General features: G+C 37.8%; 1 protein-coding gene across 3 annotated transcripts in view; it reads left to right on the top strand.

Annotated features, from left to right (window-relative positions):
* Positions 1 to 22,184, top strand: part of kcnt2b (potassium sodium-activated channel subfamily T member 2b) — an 85,728-nt gene that overhangs the window by 46,527 nt on the left and 17,017 nt on the right. For 2 of the 3 annotated variants that reach the window (XM_077211750.1, XM_077211752.1), the window contains 6 exons: positions 373 to 537; positions 754 to 890; positions 2,031 to 2,094; positions 4,047 to 4,155; positions 15,962 to 16,070; positions 19,358 to 19,414. In XM_077211750.1, coding sequence (XP_077067865.1) covers positions 373 to 537; positions 754 to 890; positions 2,031 to 2,094; positions 4,047 to 4,155; positions 15,962 to 16,070; positions 19,358 to 19,414 — 641 coding nt within the window. The remainder of the gene's footprint in view (positions 1 to 372; positions 538 to 753; positions 891 to 2,030; positions 2,095 to 4,046; positions 4,156 to 15,961; positions 16,071 to 19,357; positions 19,415 to 22,184) is intronic. The other variant, XM_077211751.1, reaches the window with a different exon arrangement.

Raw genomic sequence — 22,184 nt, 5'->3', positions numbered from 1 at the left:
GAATATTCCCCCATTGCATTATTATACATTATATTCAACATTATAGTTTAATGTAGCACTGACACAACTCTGAAAACCTAATTTTTTTCTCACACAGTAATTTTTATTTTGGGTGAACTATCCACGATACATATTTTCACTCTCCACGTTGCATTTTTGTATTGCGATATATTGTTACAACCCTAGATTCTACACAAACAATCTACAGCAATATGCAATATTCAAGATTAGTCTAAACTATACATTTAAAATATACCATTATATGAATCAGAATGTGTTCAGAATTAGTTTGCCCGCTGAACTTCATTTCACAGATAGTTATCTCAAGTTCTGAAGTCTTAATGAAGCCCCGTTCCCTGTAATTTCCCATAGTTTGAGCAGTTGGCTTTCTTGTGGATGGAGCGACAGAAGTCTGGAGGGAACTACAGCCGCTATCGTGCTCAGACCGAGAAGCACGTGGTGTTGTGTGTCAGCTGTCTCAAGATAGACCTTCTCATGGACTTCCTCAACGAGTTCTTTGCGCACCCCAGACTGCAGGTAAGTATGCATGTGTACACATGTAATGTGTGCACGTTCATGTTAATATGAGCTCAGACCGCCTGCTGTGCGCTGTTAATCCTCTTCAGGATGACTGGAAGCTTGTAGTAGGATTAACTGAACATCAATTTAATTTAACCAAGCTATATATGTTTGATACGGGTTGCAGTGTCTATCTGACAACGTTTTCCACTAACTTGTGCTCATTATGTCCAGGATTACTATGTGGTCATCTTGTGTCCTGCTGAAATGGACGTCCAGGTGCGGAGAGTACTCCATATCCCACTGTGGGCTCAGAGGGTCATCTATCTGCAGGGGTCTGCTCTCAAAGACCAGGACCTAATGAGGGCAAAGTAAGCCTGCTGAGTAAACAGTACATGTCACCCCAAGACACCCCTTGCTAAAGAAAAGTGCGCTTAATTGTATTGAATGTGCACTTGTAGTATACTTCAAATCTTAAGTTTATTCTTGCTGATTATAATATCAATGGAATGAAAGGCCACTTAGTCATAACCTTATAGCAAGTAGTTATTTATTATTACTCGCTACTTAAATGGATAATTACATTGTAAAAAGGACACCTTCAAATAAAGTGTAACCCAGTATATTTTAGTTTAGCATAAATGCTTGTCAGTATACATTTGCCAGTACACATTAACAATATTTAAAAGTCAATTGAAGTAATTATGAAATCACATATAAAGATGTACATAAGTCCTACTCGAGTGGGTCAAATCACTCTAAAGTTCAGCTAATTGCATTTAATATAAGTGTAGGTATTCTTTTGAAGTTTATTATTTCCATAATGAGTACTGTACTTTTTTTTCACAAGGGACATCATGACCTACTATGCCTCAAGTGTACAAGTCTTAATAAATATTCCATTTCATTAACTCATAGTCAATAAATTTCACTCATTTGAGCACTTCCTACAGCTGAGTCACTGCACTGTTGACTGGAGGCTTTAAAAGCAGTGTGTAGCTCATATTAATGTTAGTGACTAAAAACATGTATTACTAAATGTTTCTAACACATCACACTCTATTTGGTGCCTGATTTGAAATTATGACAATTGTTGTGTGGCGTATTCAGTACTAATCATGAAAATATGATCTCTTATATAATCACATTATATTATCAAAGCTTAAATGCTCAAACTTTTCCCTTTCTTTATGTTTTCTGATAGTCTCGCTTAGACTGATATCTACCATATAAGCTTAACTGGTTAAGAAAAGCTTTTTTTTGATTAACTAGAAATCACACTTATTCATTTTTGTGGGACGAGTTGAAGATATTTTTGTGGTGATCAGTAGCATCGCTCAGATGTCAGAATGATGAACACTTTTGGAAGTATTCGCTTGTATCTTTTACGTTCTCTGTTTTTCTCTTCCGTCCACTCTCTTTCTCTCTTTGTCTCCCTCCTTTTCCCCTGTTATGGAACCTGACCCTGTTTCTCTGGTCTCTTGTATCCTCTTCATCGTGATCGGCTGCAGGATGGACGATGCAGAGGCCTGTTTTATCCTTAGCAACCGGTTTGAAGTGGACCGCTTTGCCGCTGTATGTTCCCCTCCAACTCAATTTTCTCACCCTTTTTCCCATTCTGCTTCTCTACCCTCTCATTTCTGTCTGTAAAATAGGAAGCAGCAGATTCGAACATCCCATGTGTTAGCCTGATTCTCTTTCACTCTTTCACCTCCTCCTTACTGATTTTACATTTTGACAGCTCAACATGAAATGATTTATCCTCAAGGCAGTTGTAAGCGACGATTGAGAAAGTACTTGGATATCTCTCACAAAAACTGTCAAGAAAATGTCAGGGTCATTTCAACCCAAAATCAAAAGAAATAAATTATAATTTTATATTAAGCATCAAGAAAAGGAGACCTAATTTTGCATTGTGAGATTCATTCTCTCCTCCGCTTACTGTAATACATACCATCAATAAAAAAATATTTTATTGAGGTAATATTAAAAAAAGAAACTGTCAGAAAGGGTTGCAGGAAAGAAAAGTTGAGGCAGGATTTAAGCGCAGCAGTGATTTTTATTAACAATAAACCAAAATACAAATACATTGAACACTGAAGAAAAAACAAACAGCTAACGAGAATGGGAAAAAACCAATGTTTCAGGGTAATTTTACACAACAACTATATGCTTAAAACGGAGTAGTTTTTCCTTTGAGTTTTCTGCGTACAGACGACACCGTTTTCAAAACGATCCCCATTCACTCGGATCCGCAAAAAACAACTAAAAACTCTGTATTCTGCTGCCAGGCCATTAGATGGCGATGAAACACTAGACTGAACATGTAATACGCATGACGTCATCATCTTCAGAGTTTGCATTTTAGTTTTTTCAAAAACTTGCACTTTTAAACCCATTTTCAAAAGTTTGCGTTTTCAGGCACCCAAAAAAAAACACATAAAAAGTTTTACGTTTTTAGTTGAAACCGTTGTTGTGTAAACAGCCCCTGAAATTGAGGGCAATGCATACACAGGATAACTGAGGAAGGAAATAAGAGACAGGTGAGACTAATCAATCAAGCAATGAGTAAATATGACAACAAATACCCTGGCCTGACAACCAAGGAAACAGAAAAGAAAAACAGAAAAACAATGAGAAACAAACTAAAAGTCCAAAATCGAATAATTCCCCACTATATAGTAGGTATATAGTATGTCAACAGAGTCGTACTGTATGTCCGAATGACCTAATACTTCCGCTGTCATTCTGAAGTGTGCATTTGATGGACACTTTACTATCCCATGAGGCCACGGGAGAGGATTTCATAATAGCAGTGAAGGGACACAACTGACGCTGGAAGGTTACATGACAGTAACAGCATTGTGGATGTAGTATGTCCGCATTTCATTCATAATATATATATTCATAGTAATTCATACTATATAGAACGTATATTTTTAACAGTCATGAACTAAGTTCCAATTAAAATGTAGTTCCTACTGCAGAAGCAGCACATAAAAATTTAACTAAAATGAAACTAATACAATAACTGAATGTGACAAAAACTATATATATATATATATATATATATATATATATATATATATATATATATATATATAATGTATATGTATGTACAACCTTTAATTTATTTTTATTTAAATAAAAACATTGTATAACCATAATTTTTTTAAAGGAATAATTAAAAAAAACATGGAATGTCTGGAACATGGTGAAAATTTGCTTAATAATGTTAAAATAATATTACATAGCAAAAAGAAAAAAAGGGTAACAGTTCCAAAAATAGGCTTTATTTTCTTAATGAAAAATATAATTTCCTGATTTTTTTCTTTTTCTTTTGATTTTTGCATTGAAATGAGACCTGTTCAGGTTGTAATGAGATTCACCTTCACTAGTTATCAGGCACTTTAGATGTTAATTTCTCTGTAAAGAGGGTAATGGCTGGTACATAAGAGCAGACACTGGGACTAATGGTATACTTCTGTTCCAATGCCTCTCTTTCTCTCCGTTTTTCTTTGACACAGGACCATCAGACCATTCTCAGAGCCTGGGCAGTGAAGGACTTTGCCCCAAACTGCCCTCTCTATGTGCAGATCCTCAAACCCGAGAATAAGTTCCACATCAAGTTCGCAGGTCAGCATGCAAAATGTGTTTCTCTCAGGGATGCAGGTGTGGAGAGTGGAGGATAGTGTGTTATTTGACATGTGTGAGTGTGCTGAGAAGCAGGCGATCAGCCAATCTCCTTCAACACTAAACCCACTTCATATCCCTCTTCAGCTGTGTAAATGTGAATAATGCTTTTTAGTCCACCCATTCCTCACAACATGCTATGGTGTGATGGATGAATTATGTGTGTGAAGGCCAGTATTACAGTGTCTTTTTACACCAAGTGCAAATAGCCCGCCTTGTTGGCAGAGGCTTTTTTACACTAACTCCTCCCACCAATGTCTGGTTGAGCCAGACAAAATGACAAAAGAAATCCCACAGACAACAGAATCAGTGGTGTGGCGTTAGCAAGATCGACTCGAGTTCGAATATTGCTCATTCTTCTCCCTTTTCCCATCGCATATCAGCTCGGAGAGGCATTTATTTGAAATAAAATTGAGAAAATGTTCAAAAAGTGGGAAAAATGTATTTAATGGATTGGGTTTGGAGTGAATGTTTGGAAGGGCTTTAGAAACAGGGACAAGTGATGTCCAAATAAAGCAGCATCCATTTATGATTTTAATACATATAATCATTTACACTCGATATGTTTTTATTATGGACTACATTATGCACTAAACTTCATGACGCACTTCCGTTTTATAGTAATTTATTTCCAGTTATGAATATTTTCAATGTGCTGTCATCACCTCGTTGACTAAACGCCACCTAAAATGAGTGTGTGAAGATTTAAAAATCTGGACATTTTTAGAGACAGGAGAAGAGATATTCTGATGATTACTGTGTAAAGAGTTTTCCAAACTCAACGGACCATGGAAGTTTTAATCCAACCCAAACCGATCTGAGAAAGCAGCGGCTATTAAACATACGCGATTGTTTCACCACAGGGTGTCAGAGCTCGTCTAAACTAGTGACCGCGATGCTAAAATGTGCGAGACCTGATGAATAAGATCAGTACGAACATTTATTTATTTGAATTAAATATTTGAATCACTGTTCTGTGTCATTTTTTAGTGTCAATCATTTTACTGTATGCAATTTACATGTTTATGTCCAAAATTCTTAATTGATATTCAAAGTTAAAAAAAAGTTTTTATTGATATTCAGAGTAGTTGACTGTCATTCTCCTCTACGCTGTGTGCATTACTGTTTAAGGTTCATTACATATTTAACGTTGTTACGTTTATTTGTAAAGGCATGTACAGAGCATTCATTCATTCAACTATTTTACAAAAACTTGAATAAGAGCGCCACACTGTAAAAAAAAATGTTGCCTTAAACATCCAAGTTGATTGTACTTAAAAATTTAATTACAAGTAATTTACAAGTTAAGTAAGTTTCAACTTAAATTACATTAAACTGACTAAAAACTTTGTTGAATCTTGTATAAAACTTATTTTGATGACTTGTAAACCGACTAAAAACTTTGTTGAATCTTATTTAAAACTTATTTTGATGAGTTGTAAAACAAATGAGTTGTAAGCAATTCTTTTTTTCAGTCAAATTCATTTAAAATGTAAACTCAACAGGTATGAAATATGATCAGTAAGAGAATAACACAGATAGGAGATTCAAATACATAAAAAATACAAACAAAATAAATATTTTTGCACCAATTAAATGAACAAAAAAAATGTATGCACTATTTAAAGCTGCAGTAGGGAGTTTTGAGAAAATGTTGACTTAGCCTGAAAATTTGAACAAGCACAACTTACAGGTCCAACCCCCTTGCTCTCTGCTACGCTACAGCCCTCCCTCCACAGCTCCTCCCTCCACAGCTCCTCCCTCCACAGCTCCTCCCCCACAGCTCCTCCCTCCACAGCGGAGCCTGCCGTGAACGCGCAGGCTAGTAAGCAGGACCACCGATGACGGCGGATTATAAACAGTTATGGAACATTCACTAATAGGGACGAAACATCAACAATATGCTTTACATTGACTATGGCCTGCCCATACTTTGACTATAAACTTGGTCCTCAAATCATTATGTATTTTGTAATACATGTAACTTTATAACGTTGCACTCTTTCTATAAGTTATAGCTACTAAGATAACGTTAAAGGATTAGTTCACTTTAAAAAAAAACTTTTGCTGATAATTTACTCACCCCCAGTTCATCCAAGATGTCCATGTCTTTCTTTCTTCAGTCGTAAAGAAATTAAGTTTTTTGATGAAAACATTCCAGGCTTTTTCTCCATATAATGGACTTCAATAGGACACAAACGTTTCGAGGACCAAATGACAGTTTCAGCGCAGCTTCAAAGGGTTTTAAACGATACCAGACGATGAATAAGGGTCTTATCTAGTGAAACGATCGGTCATTTCAAAAATAAATAAAAAACTTTACGTTTTATAAGCACAAATGCTCGCCTTGCTCTGTTCTGTGATGCACGTTCGTGATCCTGTTCGAACTCGTTCATCCAAATGAACAAATATTTTTTCGAGTCATTCGTTCGTTGAATGAACGAAATGACTCCGAAAAAGACTCGTTCAAAATGAACAAATCTTTTTCCGAGTCATTTCGTTCGTTGAATGAACGAGTGACTCGAAAAAAGATTTGTTCATTTGGATGAACGAGTTTGAACTGGAGAGTCACGAACGACGGTACGCGCTAGCGCTGTGCAAGAGAGGGGTGATCAGCGCGTACACGAGCATTATTGACACTGCTAAGACATTCCTCCTGGCTCTGATTGGTTGTTTCTGACCGGGAGCGGTGTATTTCTGCAAATGGCAGGGAGGAGCCAGAGAGGCTTGATTTTTTTCACAGATTATCTGTCTCATATTCTACTTTCAGGACATAATGAGAGTTTTAACAAATATTTGTTTACAAAAGCTACCTACTGGAGCTTTAACTAAAAGATAAAAACTTAAAATATTCCTTAAAAAATACAAACAAAACAAACATTTATGCACCATTAAAACAAGCTAAAAAAAACTAAAAAGGCATTTAAAATACAAACAAAATAAACATTTCTGCACCAATACAATTAACTAAAATATATATATATTTATGCAGTATTTAATGAAATAAAATAAACTGAAATTCAAACCCATAATACAAAATTAAATAAAATATTCATAACTTTTATTTAAATATTCATAACTTTTAAAATATTAATAACTGGCGACTGGCTCATGGTCACCCAGGCTTTTTTTGGCAGAGTCAGTCCCTCTCATGTTCAAAAGCCCGGTCAATCAAGCATACTTGTTGGGATGAGGCGAGAGTGTGGAGCACTCAAACCTCCAGGCGTTTCTGCACAATGATTGTCACATGCAACTGTACCCGTCCCGTCCGCCTTCACTTCAGCTGTCTCAATCATCCGCTGACAATTGATTGTGTTGGAAAAGTGAAGAAAATTCATTCTCTTCACCCTCCACATGCTTCTGTTGCACTCCAACCTCACCCTTCACATCTCCTCTCCATTGGAAACCAATTGGTTCTGTGTTCATTAAATTGACCTTCCTCCCTTGAATGGTTTTGCAGAGTTACTAACTATAAATAGCACTAATAACTTAGTAGCTAGTCGATACAACCCTTGTTAGGGAGTAGTTTCCGGTTTAGGAAGATGCCGTTTCAGTAGTTTTCTCAGCCCCGCGGGATACATACAAAAATTGCAGAAAGTTTCTGGCAAATTGCACATCTCAAGTTTGTAGGATTGCTTTGGTGTGTGTGTTTGTGTGTGCGTGAGGGTTATTTTAGAGTGATTACCGGGAAATGATGGAGAATTTCACGGTGCAGCAGGATGTGAGGTGAGTCAGTGATTAGAGATCCAGATTTGCAGCTCTGCCTCTGCTGAAAAATTATCTAAAAAATGAGAAGACTCACGCGAAGACTCACTCTCTCACTGACCTGTACAGTCCTGTGGTTGTGATGCTGAGAACATGATGGTCTGCGCAGCATGTGGTGACGGCGCTTGTTTTAGGGTCAATGAGAAGGCGGGGGAGGAACAGACACGATGAGTCAGTGAGCTTTACCCAGAGATCAACCACAGATTGCACAGTTTCACACAATCTGTCAATCGAACAAAAGTCACTATAGAGTGCTGCCGTCAAAGGATAACGAGAAATGAATCTGGTGTTCACTAATTCCTGTATCTGAAACTGAAGAATGGTGTCTCACTTCATGACCCAGACTACACTACACTGGTGCCTAAAGTGGGTCGAGACGACCTGCAATACGATTCAGTGTTTTTCTTCTTCAAAAAAATGCATGTTTATTTTAAGTGTAAAGACATCAAGTCGACTACACCATGGCTCCTCCCGCCACCGACTCTGCCCTGGGATTTCATCCTGGCTGGATTCTGGGTGTCCATCACGCTTCTCCTGCTGGCTCCAGCCCAAGCTCCTCCCACCTAGCCTGCCTCCACCCTCCTACGTACATCCGCTCAATTTTCATTTTCCTTCAGTACTAGTCTGGGATTGTGCTGTAGTCTTTGTTTTTTCCGGTCAATTTTTTACCAGGCCAATCAGCGAACAGAGGGAGTGGCTGAGAATGATGACGTTGTTGTCGTGTGTTATTTTGAGATGTAGTTCAGTAATGGCAGCGGAGAAAGATGCGAGCGAAGCCATTCAGTCGGTTGTGGCAACGCTGCCGAATATCAAGAAGTTAAAGCCGGAGCAAGAACCTCTCCACGGGGTTCGGGAAAAGTTTGATTTTCCTGCTTGCTCTGTTAGTGGTGAATGAGTTGGCTAAGGCGAACGCTAGGCATACGTCACGACCAAACGTTAGCGATTGGTTATGGCAGATACAGAGTGACACTGGGCAGATCCAATAGTTTTAGACATTAAAGGGTTAGTTCACCCAAAAATGAAAATTATGTCATTAATGACTCACCCTCATGTCGTTCCAAGCCCGTAAGACCTCCGTTCATCTTCAGAACACAGTTTAAGATATTTTAGATTTAGTCTGAGAGCTTTCTGTCCCTCCATTGAAAATGTATGAACGGTATACTATCCTTGTCCAGAAAGGAAATAAAGACATCATCAAAGTAGTCCATGTGACATCAGTGGGTTAGTTAGAATGTTTTGAAGCATCGGAAATACATTTTGGTCCAAAAATAACCAAAACTACGACTTTATTCAGCATTGTATTGTCTTCCGGTTCTGTTGGGGATCCACCACTTGGCAGATGTGAGAGCAGACAGGATGCCATAAAATCATTGGGCACACTTACCCAGAAATTTGGTGTAAAAGTGATGATGAATTTGTCAAATGTTTTATCTGCTTCTACTATATGTGCAACATGTTGGATTATGAATAAGAATGTGCATCTTTTATTGAGAGTTATCGTTAAAATGATGATATATTTACTTATGTTTCATATCAGTCAGAGGTGGTTATCCCCTGTGGGCGGCATGGCGTCTTAATGGTTTACGGAGCGCTTACTTCTTGACAGTTCGGCAGAACGCATCAATATGCAGTTTTACTATGCGTGGCAGACATGCTGTGACACTGCTAGGAATATAGGCTCTAAGTGGCTGAGTGGGTGGCATAAATGAGTATGGCTGTAGACTTGACTTCAGCTCTACAAATAGCTTAATCGCACCTTAATGTTCACATCAATGTAACAGAAGCTCACAGAGATTGTCTGAGAAGATGAGTGTTTCGTTCACATGCAGCCTGATCTCGCATGGTTATTCCGGGACTTCTGGACCGCTGTTTGTTTTGTTTGACTTTTGCTGCGTTAATTGATTTTATTTTCCTTTCCGTGGGCATGTTTGGAAATAGCAACTCTGGCCGCTTTACCTCTTCCAGTTCTGCAGAGTGTTATGCGTAGCTATATCAACAGCCAGGTCATTCATAAACATAACCAGCATGCTGTTTTAATTATCGCTAATGGCAGAGAAGTGGCACTGTTGTTACCGTCTTGCTGGGGTTCACAGAATGAGCACAGTCTCTCACTGCTACACTGCAAAAACGGCAGCTTTAGAGAAAAAAGGAATCTAGAAACACAATTATGACAGTGCTCTAGCCTGCTGTGCTGTGTCCCCGCTTCTGCCGAGGTCAGTGTGTGCTTTTTGAGGTTGCTGTAAATGAGGGAGTTCGTGAAAGAGGAGATGAAGTGGTCGAACTGAAAGGGCCTGCATGAAGAGGAACCAAGGTCTTTAATTCACCATTTGATCTTTATGAGTGAATGTGCATCTTCAAGTGCTGCATTCAGTACTCCAGCCTGACATGGAAAATAATTCAAAGAACAAAGCCTATTTAGTTATTTATTCATGAAGTTACAGTGACAAAAATAAAAAGATACTGTTTAAATAATATCAGACAAAGTACAATCCTTATTAACTACAGATTAAAGTGTAAGTTTGCACATTTTTAACCTGCTTTATATTGTTACAATGTCGGTAGTCAAGTCAAGTCACCTTTATTTATATAGCGCTTCTTGCAATACAGATTGTTTCAAAGCAGCTTTACAGAGATAACAGGAAAATAATGTTGTAATAATATTGTTAAATATAAAATGAAATGTCCCCAACTAAGCAAGCCAAAAGCCAATGGCGACAAAGGCGAAAAAGGCGACAGTGGCAAGGAACCAATTTCAATTTCAATTTATTGACGGATAGCCCCTTGAGATCCAGCATCTCCTTTTCAAAAGGGTCCAAATACACATATACATAATACAACAGGAAAAACAAAAACAAACAAACAAAAACAAATGCTCAAAACAATTGAGTTACTATGCAGCTTACACCCTCACCCCAGACCAAAGACGCATCATAGCTCAGACATGTTATAGCTAGCTCAATAAGTACATCTCATTGTAACCAATATGTAATGAAATATTCAAATAGTTTGGGAGTGTAGGGAAACATATGCTTCATGGGAGTAGGCGGAGTTAAAGAGTTTGAGATTTGCTTGTCGCAATACTCTGATTGGTGGAGCTCTGGTTGGATCTCATCAAGGAATTCTGTATAGAGCTGAGTATGATCAGCATAACAGTGAAAACTAATGCCATGCTTCCTAATAATATCTCCTAAGGAGACCCCGAAGCCGCCGCCAGGCGCCGCCATTTGCGCCATTTAGAATTTCAGCCGCCGCCAGCCAATAATTTCGTAAGCCAAATTGAGCCGCCATCTGATAAAGTTTGGCTGAGCTGGCTAGAATTATTTGCATCAAATAATAATTCTATCACATAGAGACATACACACACGACACGAATATATAAACAATACACGAGATCTATTTTCCCACTGGATTCATAACAGCACAGTCTTGTGCTCGTTGCTACGATACACAGACTCACAGTGAATTGACGACCAATTAAAATTGCTCGTTTTCCGTACAGAAGAAGCGATGCATTTTTTTCTCGCACTGAGGTGAAATGGCGGAAAGAAGCAAGCAAGGTAATTTTGATCTCACTTCTCACATACTTTGCTAATTCCTACTTACTTTTTTTTTTTAACTTAGGCCTAGCCAGACTTTTGTTAAATCTTCAGGGCACGGTTGCACAAACACCTGAATCAAAGATATGATGTTATGAACCAAATATTCTGTAACGGAGAGATTTATAGCACTGAACGTGATATTACTGCAGTAACAAACCACCGTTTCCACATTGCTAATTCACGACGCATGCTTCAGTGTACATTGAAGTGAAATGTGCAAAACTTTGTCCAAAATAATACTGATAACAGTGTGTGTTTATATTAAGGCGAGACACGGCAGGCAAAAACATCGTTTTTTTTTACTGGTCAATTTTGAGATTTTTGGATATTTGTCTTCCATGTCTTCTTACAGACTTGTGGTGAAAAAAAGTCCGAAATACACATTTAGGTATTTATTTTACTACACTTCGTCTGTTTGCGTCTGTAGATTTCTCATAAATTCAACAAAAGTTTGCGTTCTTAATCAACATAACGTTACTTCTCCGCGATCAGACTACAAAATAAATATGTACATACGTTGTGAAAGTAAAATCTGGTGTTTTCTTTATTACATTGTATTGCATTTTGTAGAAATATAGTGTAAGCCATGCATTGCTTGGAAATATTGAGATCTAGTAAATCAGTATAACATAGACATCTGTAGACATGAAGTGGCAGCTTCAGCCATTTGCAGCTATGAAAAGTTTGGCGGCTGCAGCAGCCATTTAGGTTTTGGCTGAGCCGGCTAGCCAGCCAATAACTTCATCAGCCAGCCATTATTCTCAAAACAAATGGCTTCGGGCTCTACTCCTAAGGGTAGCATGTACAGAGTGAATAGCAACGGCCCCAGTACTGAGCCTTGTGGTACACCATACTGAAATTTTGACTGATAAGACATCTCTTCTGCTGTGAGCACATGGCTTGTCATGTATGTTTCCTTGTGCCATGTGCTCTCCTGTCTATTGTCTAGCCCCACCCATCTTGGTACCTGATTATTGATTAATTTGCTCCACCTGTCACTCTCGTTTCCTGCTTTGTTTGCTCTCCCTATTCATTCTCCTTGTGTTTTCAGTTCTGTGCTGGTTCGTCGTATAACCTTGTTTAGCGTCCCGTCATGTTTCTTGTTCATGTCAAGTCTAGTCTGAAATCTTGCTACCGGTCTTGTTTCCCCCCATGGGGTAGTTTTGGGGGACGTCATGTTGTTTGATTTTGTTTTATTTTTATGCTTGATAAAAGCCCATTGCGTTGCACTTGAGTCCTCGCTACTTTCACCAACCCAAACCCTGAAAATGATGTGCTCATTGCTGCAATGAATTTGTTGTATACAAATATACACAACCAAAAAGTTTACATAATTTACACAATTATATGTACAAATTGTTGGGTGTGCATAGAACAGTGGTGCAGAGATGTATTCTTTTTACAGGTATATAAATAGAGAATTCAATTAAATTTAAATTCATATTTATTTGTATAGCGCTTTTCACAATACAAATAATTTCAAAGCAGCTTTACAAAACGTGCATGGGTCCATATTACAATTTAGAGTGATCTGTTATCAGAGGTAGATGTCTAAGTTATGTATATATACAAAATCACATCTAGCTAAAAATCTATTTATTTAAACAATTAATAATTTAATGTAGAAACAATGAGCTCATTGAAGTAATGAATACTTGTTTGTTAACAAATGATTATGACATTTAGAAAAATGTAGCATTGGTGCATGTTGATTCAGAGTTAGCATCATCTGAAGTCTTCGCAGGAGTTGGCATCGTCTCTTGATAGGTGTTGGGCATATGAAGTCTTCATAATAGGCTGGATACAAACTGGAGCTGACAAACTCTCTAGTTACCTCAGGATAGGCATCCCAAGATAAAACAGAGAAGCAACTAGAACATAATTAGTATAATTCTATACAAATAGAATGTACTAAAGGTTACATGAGTAGGTATCAGTAGGTATTGCAAATGGGGGTTAAAAAGGTGGCATAAATAAATGAGTTGTACATATTGCACTCAGTAGAACTGTTTCCAATATGTACAACTACAAAATAAAAAAGAAATGACAAAACAAATTTTGTGTTAGAAATGACAACAAAAAACAGTAAATACCTAGAAATAAATAGACAAAGCATTGTTTTATCAAAGCAATATTTTGTCAATAACATTAGACAACAATAAGAACAAAGAAAATGTTAGAAATGACAGCAGCAGAAAATAAAAACAAAATTATAAAAAGTAAATAAACTACACAGACAAAAATGTCTGGCAAAACAATAGTATGTGTATAATAACACTATTTATTTATATAAAATAGTAAAGACAATGAATACAAAAAAACAAAGCAAAGTCTATCAAAACAATACTATTTGAATAACAACAAGATTGGCAACACTTTTTTATGTTTGGCAGAAACATAATATAAATACAAAACAATAATTAAACATTAAATAGACAAAATCATGCCAATCAAAACCATAACAAAGATACTAGTCAAAAAGAAAAGAAAAAAAATCCTAGTCAAATAACACTTTATTTTAGCTTCAAAGTTGACATTTTGCTAAATTGTTTCACAGAGAACAATCAGTTCTACTCTCCTCCTGATTCTCCCCATTTCATAATTGTACCTTCTATCTTTCTTCGTGCCTTTGCCTACGCATTTCTCTGAATTGACTCGGGTTATTCAAACAATTGGAGCATTCTTCTATCCTTAGGCGAGTAGCGTGTTTGAATAGATGTCAGTAAAATCTAGCTATGGCTGTGTGCAGGTTTTTCTGCCGACACACATTTCACATTGTTTTTGCAACTCTAAAAACGGTTTGTAATTCCTCAAATCCACTCTGAGAGAAACCATAACATTGTACTAGAGCAAAATAATAAATTCCGACCATACTCTGTTTGTAAACTCATCCACCTCAATAAATCCACCCAATCATGCATTTTGGATAATTTTATACCATTCACTATTTAATAAAATTTAATGCAGGCTTGGACAGAAGATAAAATATAAGGAACAAAACCAAAACACTCTCAAAACAAATGACGTAAAGGACTTTTTTTTTTTTTTTTACCGAATCCAAGGTCAATGTTTTTCTCAATGCTAATGCGATTATATTGACTAATTTCCCTAATTAGCAAAATTAGTAAATGTGTTTTCACTCACCGCTAACAAGCCACATGAAAATTGCACTCCATCCACGAGACAGTCATTAGTGCAGTGCCTGCTATTTTTCCTCTTAATGAACGCATTATTACTATGTGTACACTTAAGAATTCAAAAACATCCTCTTTTTTCTAAGCTCCCAGTTTTTCCTAAGCTCTTTCTGTGTGTTTTTCTGGTACTTTTGCTGGCATTTAAATGGCAGTGGAGGTCTTAACCTGATGTTTGCTCACTCATCTGTGTTGATGGCGTTTAAGAGGGCCGCTGTTTTGAGCATGGGAGTTAAAGGAGCATGCGATCTCAGGAGTTGCCTCATTTAACACTCTGTTAATGGCATCGAGATGCTTCGACCCCTGCGATATGTGTCTTTGAAAATGAAATGCAGGGATGAGATATGCAAATGGGTTAGCAATACTAATCAAGTGGGATGATGGTTTCAATTAATGTTCTGACGGGATTGCCTTTCTGCATGCTATATTAGTAGGGTTCCGATGGTCAGATATTAGAACAGTTTCGTTTGATTTACAGGCTTGGTAAAGTCATGGAAATTTCCATATAGGACACATTACATTAATCAAAAGTGACAGTAAAGACATTTATAATGCTTCAAAAGTTTTCGGTTTCAAATAAATGCTGTTTTTTTTTTTACTTTCTACTTGTCAAAGAATCCTGAAAAAATTGCATCACGGTTTTCACAAAAGTATCCGTATTTTGGGATATCGCATACAAAACACTGGATGGAAAAGCAGAGATTAATCAATACATAAATTCTAAAAATGCACATAAAAAAACGTATGCGCTCAGTTGAGGTTGACATTTAACAAACTCACGTGACTTTACCTCAACAGTGGCTGTGATTGGATAATTGGACTAACCAGCAGACGAATCGCATCACATTATCTCAAATGTTGGTTTGATCAATCTGAAATGCCTATATTTAATATTTATATCAGGAAGTCTCAAGCGATATTTCAGTAAATATGTTAATTTAGTTTTTAGTATACTTAGTATGAAATAAATGTATTTTAATTACATTTTGGTATAGTTTTTGTCACCTGGGGAGTTAAGGACCCATCAGCCTGTGCCATCTAGAGTTTCATGACAGAACTTTGTATTCTTTTCTCTGATAATCAATACAATGTCACTTTAGATTAGATTATGTTGAACATTCCTTCATAATGAAAATACATTCATTAACACAACATTTTAAGAATTAATATTTCTCCTGTGTTCTTGTTTTGCAGACCATGTGGTTTGTGAAGAAGAGTTTAAGTACGCCATGTTGGCCCTCAACTGTGTGTGTCCTGCCACCTCCACCCTGATCACCTTATTGATTCACTCCTCTAGAGGACAGTGAGTATAAACAGTCCCTCTCTTACTCACTCACTTCTAGTAGCCAGGATTTTGACTACAGCATTAAATCTTATTAAAGCTTATGAATTTAAAGGGATAGTTCACCCAAAAGGAAAATTCTGTCATCATTTACTCACCCTGAAGTTGTTCCGAACCTGTTTGAATTTCTTTCTTCTACTGAATACAAAAGAAGATATATATTGAAGAATGTTGGTAATCAAACAGTTAAAGGGCCCCATTAACTTCCATAGTATTTTTTTCCATACTATGGAAGTTAATTGGCCCTTTAAGTTGCCAATTTCACTGGCGAAATCCAGTCATTTGAATAGGAATCTGTGCGATTGGAGTTTCATGTGAGGGTGAAAGATTTCCCCACACAGATTTCACTCATTTTGAAGTTGGTCATGAGAATTTGCTGCACTGAACAACAGAAATCTGCTTGGTTTGAAAGTGTGTTCTTTAGAGCTGTGCTTTATACATCGCTGATATTATAGACCATTAGGTCATAGATGTCACACTTACATCACTGCAGTAGTGCGTGCACTATGGTGACAGAAACACAGTGATAAGAAGTGGGGGGAAATGGGCAAAATCCATGGAATAATGTAAAAAGGTATTGTGCCTTTTGGATGTCAGAATCGGAATAAAAAAAAAAAAAGGTCTTAATTTTTATAGAATATCGTCGTCGAATACGCCCTTTGAAGCTCCAGTAAACGCAGACGTTTATGTTTGCAAGCCATTATACTGCTAAATTACCCTAACCCTACTATTAAAGTTGCAGTAGGGAGTTTTGAGAAAATGTTGACTTAGCCTGAAAATTAGAACAAGCACAACTTACAGGTCCAACCCCCTTGCTCTCTGCTACACTACAGCCCTCCCTCCACAGCTCCTCCCCCACAGCGGAGCCTGCCGTGAACGCGCAGGCTAGTAAGCAGGACCACCGATGACGGCGGATTATAAACAGTTATGGAACATTCACTAATAGGGACGAAACATCAACAATATGCTTTACATTGACTATGGCCTGCCCATACTTTGACTATAAACTTGGTCCTCAAATCATTATGTATTTTGCAATACATGTTACTTTATAAGGTTGCACTCTTTCTATAAGTTATAGCTACTAAGATAACGTTAAAGGATTAGTTCACTTTAAAAAAAAACTTTTGCTGATAATTTACTCACCCCCAGTTCATCCAAGATGTCCATGTCTTTCTTTCTTCAGTCGAAAAGAAATGAAGGTTTTTGATGAAAACATTCCAGGCTTTTTCTCCATATAATGGACTTCAATAGGACACAAACGTTTCGAGGACCAAATGACAGTTTCAGCGCAGCTTCAAAGGGTTTTAAACGATACCAGACGATGAATAAGGGTCTTGTCTAGTGAAACGATCGGTCATTTCAAAAATAAATAAAAAACTTTACGTTTTATAAGCACAAATGCTCGCCTTGCTCTGTTCTGTGATGCACGTTCGTGATCCTGTTCGAACTCGTTCATCCAAATTAACAAATCTTTTTTCGAGTCATTCGTTCGTTGAATGAACGAAATGACTCCGAAAAAGACTTGTTCAAAATGAACAAATCTTTTTTCGAGTCATTTCGTTCGTTGAATGAACGAAATGACTAGAAAAAAGATTCGTTCATATGGATGAACGAGTTTGAACAGGAGAGTCACGAACGACGGTACGCACTCGACCTGTGCAAGAGAGGGGTGATCAGTGCGTACACGAGCGTGATTGACACTGCTAAGACATTCCTCCTGGCTCTGATTGGTTGTTTCTGACCGGGAGCGGTGTATTTCTGCAAATGGCAGTAGGACCACAGGGAGGAGCCAGAGGAGCTTGATTTTTTTTCACAGATTATCTGTCTCATATTCTACATAGTTTTAACAAATATTTGTTAACAAAAGCTACCTACTGGAGCTTTAAAGGGGTCATGAATTGAGAAATCAAATTACCCTTGAACTTTTGACATATAAGATGTCATCATACTATAAGAATATCCTGTAAATTTCAGAACTGAAAACTTCCGTTTTAGTCCAAAAACAGCTTTTATTAAAACCAAGCTCAGAGAACGACTCGTTTTGGAATTACCTATTTATGACGTCATAGATGGGTGAAAGACGGCCTCTACAGAATCAACGCCTACTTCTACATCGTTACCACTGAAGCCCCGCCCACAGATTCGTTAATGACAAGTAGTAGGTAAATAACAAAAGTGACCCTAACACAATGCTAATCACTGCAACCTTTCATGCCATGATCCAAATATAATCCTATGGATCTAAATCAACACTTTTCTCGATTAGTTAACTATTAGCTGTAATAGTAAAAATGTGATAAAAGTTTTCGAGAGACTTCCACTGTTCCAAATGTAATACTTGGCTGTTTCATATGCGAAGATGTCAGCCAATCACAGCAGTGGGCGTTTACGCTGAAGTCACAGCAGACACGGCCCTTCAAACTGAGCGTTCAAATCGGAGGGCTAAAATCAGGGTAGGAAAAATGCCTTTTATTTCTAAATTATGACAATTTTTTATGTAAAAATCATATTAACATTATAAGTGCACCCCAGGAAACATTATAAAATAATGAAGTCCATGGCCCCTTTAAATCATGATTTTGATAAATAATAGATCTGCATAATATACTCATATGCAGTTCATAGAGGGTATAATATATCGGCCCTACAGTTATAGCAAGAATTAATATTTAAACCTATGACATTTATATCTCAAAAGTCTGACTTTTTTTTCTTGCAACTGTGAGTTTATAACTCACAATTGAACTGTAAAAAACTCACAACTATCTCGCAATTATCTTTTTAATTGTTTTAATTCTGTGGCTTCCAAAGTCTTTTACTGCAGAACCGTCACTTAACTGCCACCAGGTAGGCTCCGCCCACAAAACACATTATCGCTGTTTCGCTGATTACCAAAATGGTCTGCACATCGCTACACTATTTACGCCTGCAAAATTTCGCTGACAGTTTGCTAATGTGATAGCAACTTTAGACAGGAAGAGATCTTTTGACTAACATTGAAAGTGACCAACCACATTTGTGTGCATTTTTATTTTTGAGGGTAATACATACATAAAACTTTCTCCGTCTGGTTCTCTGTAAAAAGACATTGGTGGCGTTTTTGATGTTAATTTGCAAATATATTTACACAAACATGATGCCTGAAATAGAACACAATGCCCTGTAGATGATGTGCTTGTGCTGCTTCACAGATCTCTCTGCATGAGTGAGATGTACCGTTTAACTGTTTCATTTTTTATTATCAGAACAGCATCTTCAGAGGCCTTCAAGCAGCGAGCGTGTGCCTTCCAGCCGCTCAACAGGTCAGACCCACCGACTGTAAACTATTGACGCATACACATCGATACACACAGCGGCAAAGATCCTTTAAACTGTGAATTTATCTCTGCCTCATGCATCCTTGTTTCTTCACCTCCTCCATCTTAACACTCCTCCACTCCCTCTGGTTCTCACCTTCCCTACATCTTCCCAGCCATTCGCAGGGATGTCAAAGACACATCAAGCAGTTTTTATGTTCTCTGCCCATCTTTAAGATAGTTTTTTACCAAGCTGAACTGCAAGCTGTGAAAACATTTGGAGGACATGTCAAAGGAAGAGTTCACTGAAAAATATTAAATTCTGTCATAATGTACTCACCCTCATGCATGATTTTCTTTATGTTGTGGACCATAATGGGAGAAGTTTTGAAGAATGTCCAAACTGCTCTTTCCCAAAAAACAAAACTGGATGACGGTGTATGCTGTCAAGCTCCAGATTGGACAAGAAAGTACATGAGAGAACATAAATTTCAATTTTTAGGTGATTTGTTCCATTACATGAATGAATTTATATAGCGCTTTTCATATGTACTACTGTACACTCAAAGTGCTTTACAATCATGTCGGGGTGGCTCTCTCCACAACCACGGATAGACCCTGGCCTAAATGGATAGTTCACGCCAAAATTGGGTTAAACATTATTTTAAGTTGTCACAATGTTATTACACAAATAAGTATGGCGTTATATTAATTAACTGCATGTACTTACTATAGTGTTAAACATGGGGTTAGGTTTTGGTTTAGTTTGGCTTAAAATTAGCTACTTGTACCTCACGAAAGTGAGTACACCCCTCACATTTCAGCAAACATTTTAGGTTATATTCTCAAGGGACAAACAATACTATAGAAATGAAACTTAGATATATATTTTAGAGTGGTCAATGTGCTGCTTGTATAGAAGTATATATTTACTGTCATCACTCTAAAATATATCCAGGAATAATTTCTATAGTATTGTCCCTTGAGAAGATTTGCTAAAATCTCACTTTTGTGAGATACTGTATGTATAATTTACTGTTATTACTGTGGCAAGTACATTTAACATGAAAAATACAAATTTTGTCATCATTATTTCATCCTCGTGTCATTCCAAAAGACTTTTGTTTATTTTCAAAACACAAATGAAGATATTTTTAATGAAACCTGAGAGTTCCCTTTCGAGTGAGAACTCACACTGTTTCCTCTAGAGGACACTATGGGAAATGCCTCCGGCATGACAGGTGTCTGAAGCATGATCTGAACACGACAGTTGCATTGGCTGGCGACAGCCTATGACGGCATTACTTGTGCAACCGTGAGTATAAAAGGGCGCCTGAGGAACACGTCATCCTCTTCTTTGTCTTTTGGATCCGTTTGTTTGAAGTACGTGTGAAGGAGCATACACTTTTCGTCTCAAGGGAGCTAAATGCGTGCGTTGTGAGGATTTCTCAATGAAAGGGGATGTGGGACATGCATTTGGGTGGAATGCCTTTGACTCTTTGAAGAAGCTGTATGTGCTAGGTATGATGCATTTGAGACTGACTACATGAGACGGGTAAGAATCTTTTTCTTTCTGTTTTCTCCTGAGGAATAGTAGTTAGTTTTTGCACAAGGGTGTTCGATTCTCAAGGAAGTTGAAGTCACTCATAGCGATGCATTCGAATCTGACGTTTGAACTAAGCGTGCTTGACTCTCAAGTTTAAATGTTAAAACTCTCGGGTTGAATGTGTAATTTTACAATGCGGTTGATGTCATTTGTTCCACCCAGGCTTGACTCTCTCTTGAAAAAGGTAAGAGTTGAGCTCCTGCACTCCGAGGTTCGTTTCCCATGTGCGCCACTGCGGCAGATGGGATCGAGTGTGGGGGTTGTGGGTGGAGCAAGGGAGGAGTCAAACAGAAACTTTTCCTTTTTGGGCTGCTCTTTTTGGCTAAAATATGGCTACTGCTCAATGTGTTGTTTCTAATTATGAGGAATTAGGGGCAGAAAGAGTGTAGTAGTCATTATTATATAAGACTTTGTGGGCAATTTCTGTTGACATAGCTGTCCCGCTCCTATTTGCCTTCTGTTTCCCCTTTGATCTCTACACTAAGGCAGAGAGATTATAAGAGAAACCATATTCGGCCTGCATTTATCCTTTTATCACAATAAGTAAATGTCAAGGGATTGTGAGCATGGAAATGTGTTGATGTCTCCATACTCGTTTCCATTGGTTGACTGGCAGGATATATGTCCCTCCCTCTTCTGTGCAGGGCTGGTTGGGTTGGCAGGCAGTTCTGTCAAGTTGTCAGGCTGTCTGTGAGCCTCCTTGTCTACTGCTTTTAAAAAAAGAGGCATTGCTAGGCCTCCTCTCATTATAGAGAGTTGTCCTTCTGAGACCTTCTGAGACCTTCGCTCCCTAGAGCGCTGCCTGGATAGCGGCGCCTAGTTGGTAGGCTCTGTGAGCCTCCTTGGTAAGTTGTTCTGATGATAGGTAGTGGTTATATGCTCTCCCTCTAAACTGCGAAATATTGTACTCCTTAGGGTAGAGTTTTGTGTGGTCTCCTCTCATTTGAAGGTCATCTTTCTAGGCCTCTGCTCCCCAAGTTTTTTAGCACTATCAGGTGCTGGCTTTCTACAGCACCCTGGACATACATGAGACTTCCTCAACAGTACGACTCTTGTTTTGTGAGTCGTCTTGTTAGACCCCCACTCCCCAGAGCTTTGTATAGACAGGACTATCAAGATGTAGGGCTCTTTGTGAGCCTCCTCGGTGAGACTGTCTTTAGCCTTAGAGCA

The sequence above is a fragment of the Siphateles boraxobius genome, unplaced genomic scaffold, assembly GCF_051911475.1.
Source record: "Siphateles boraxobius isolate OS27281-9 unplaced genomic scaffold, OSU_SipBor_1 66, whole genome shotgun sequence".
Lineage (NCBI taxonomy): Eukaryota > Metazoa > Chordata > Actinopteri > Cypriniformes > Leuciscidae > Siphateles > Siphateles boraxobius.
The sequence above is the reverse complement of the archived record's forward strand: the minus strand, read 5'-3'. Positions and strand labels throughout refer to the sequence as shown.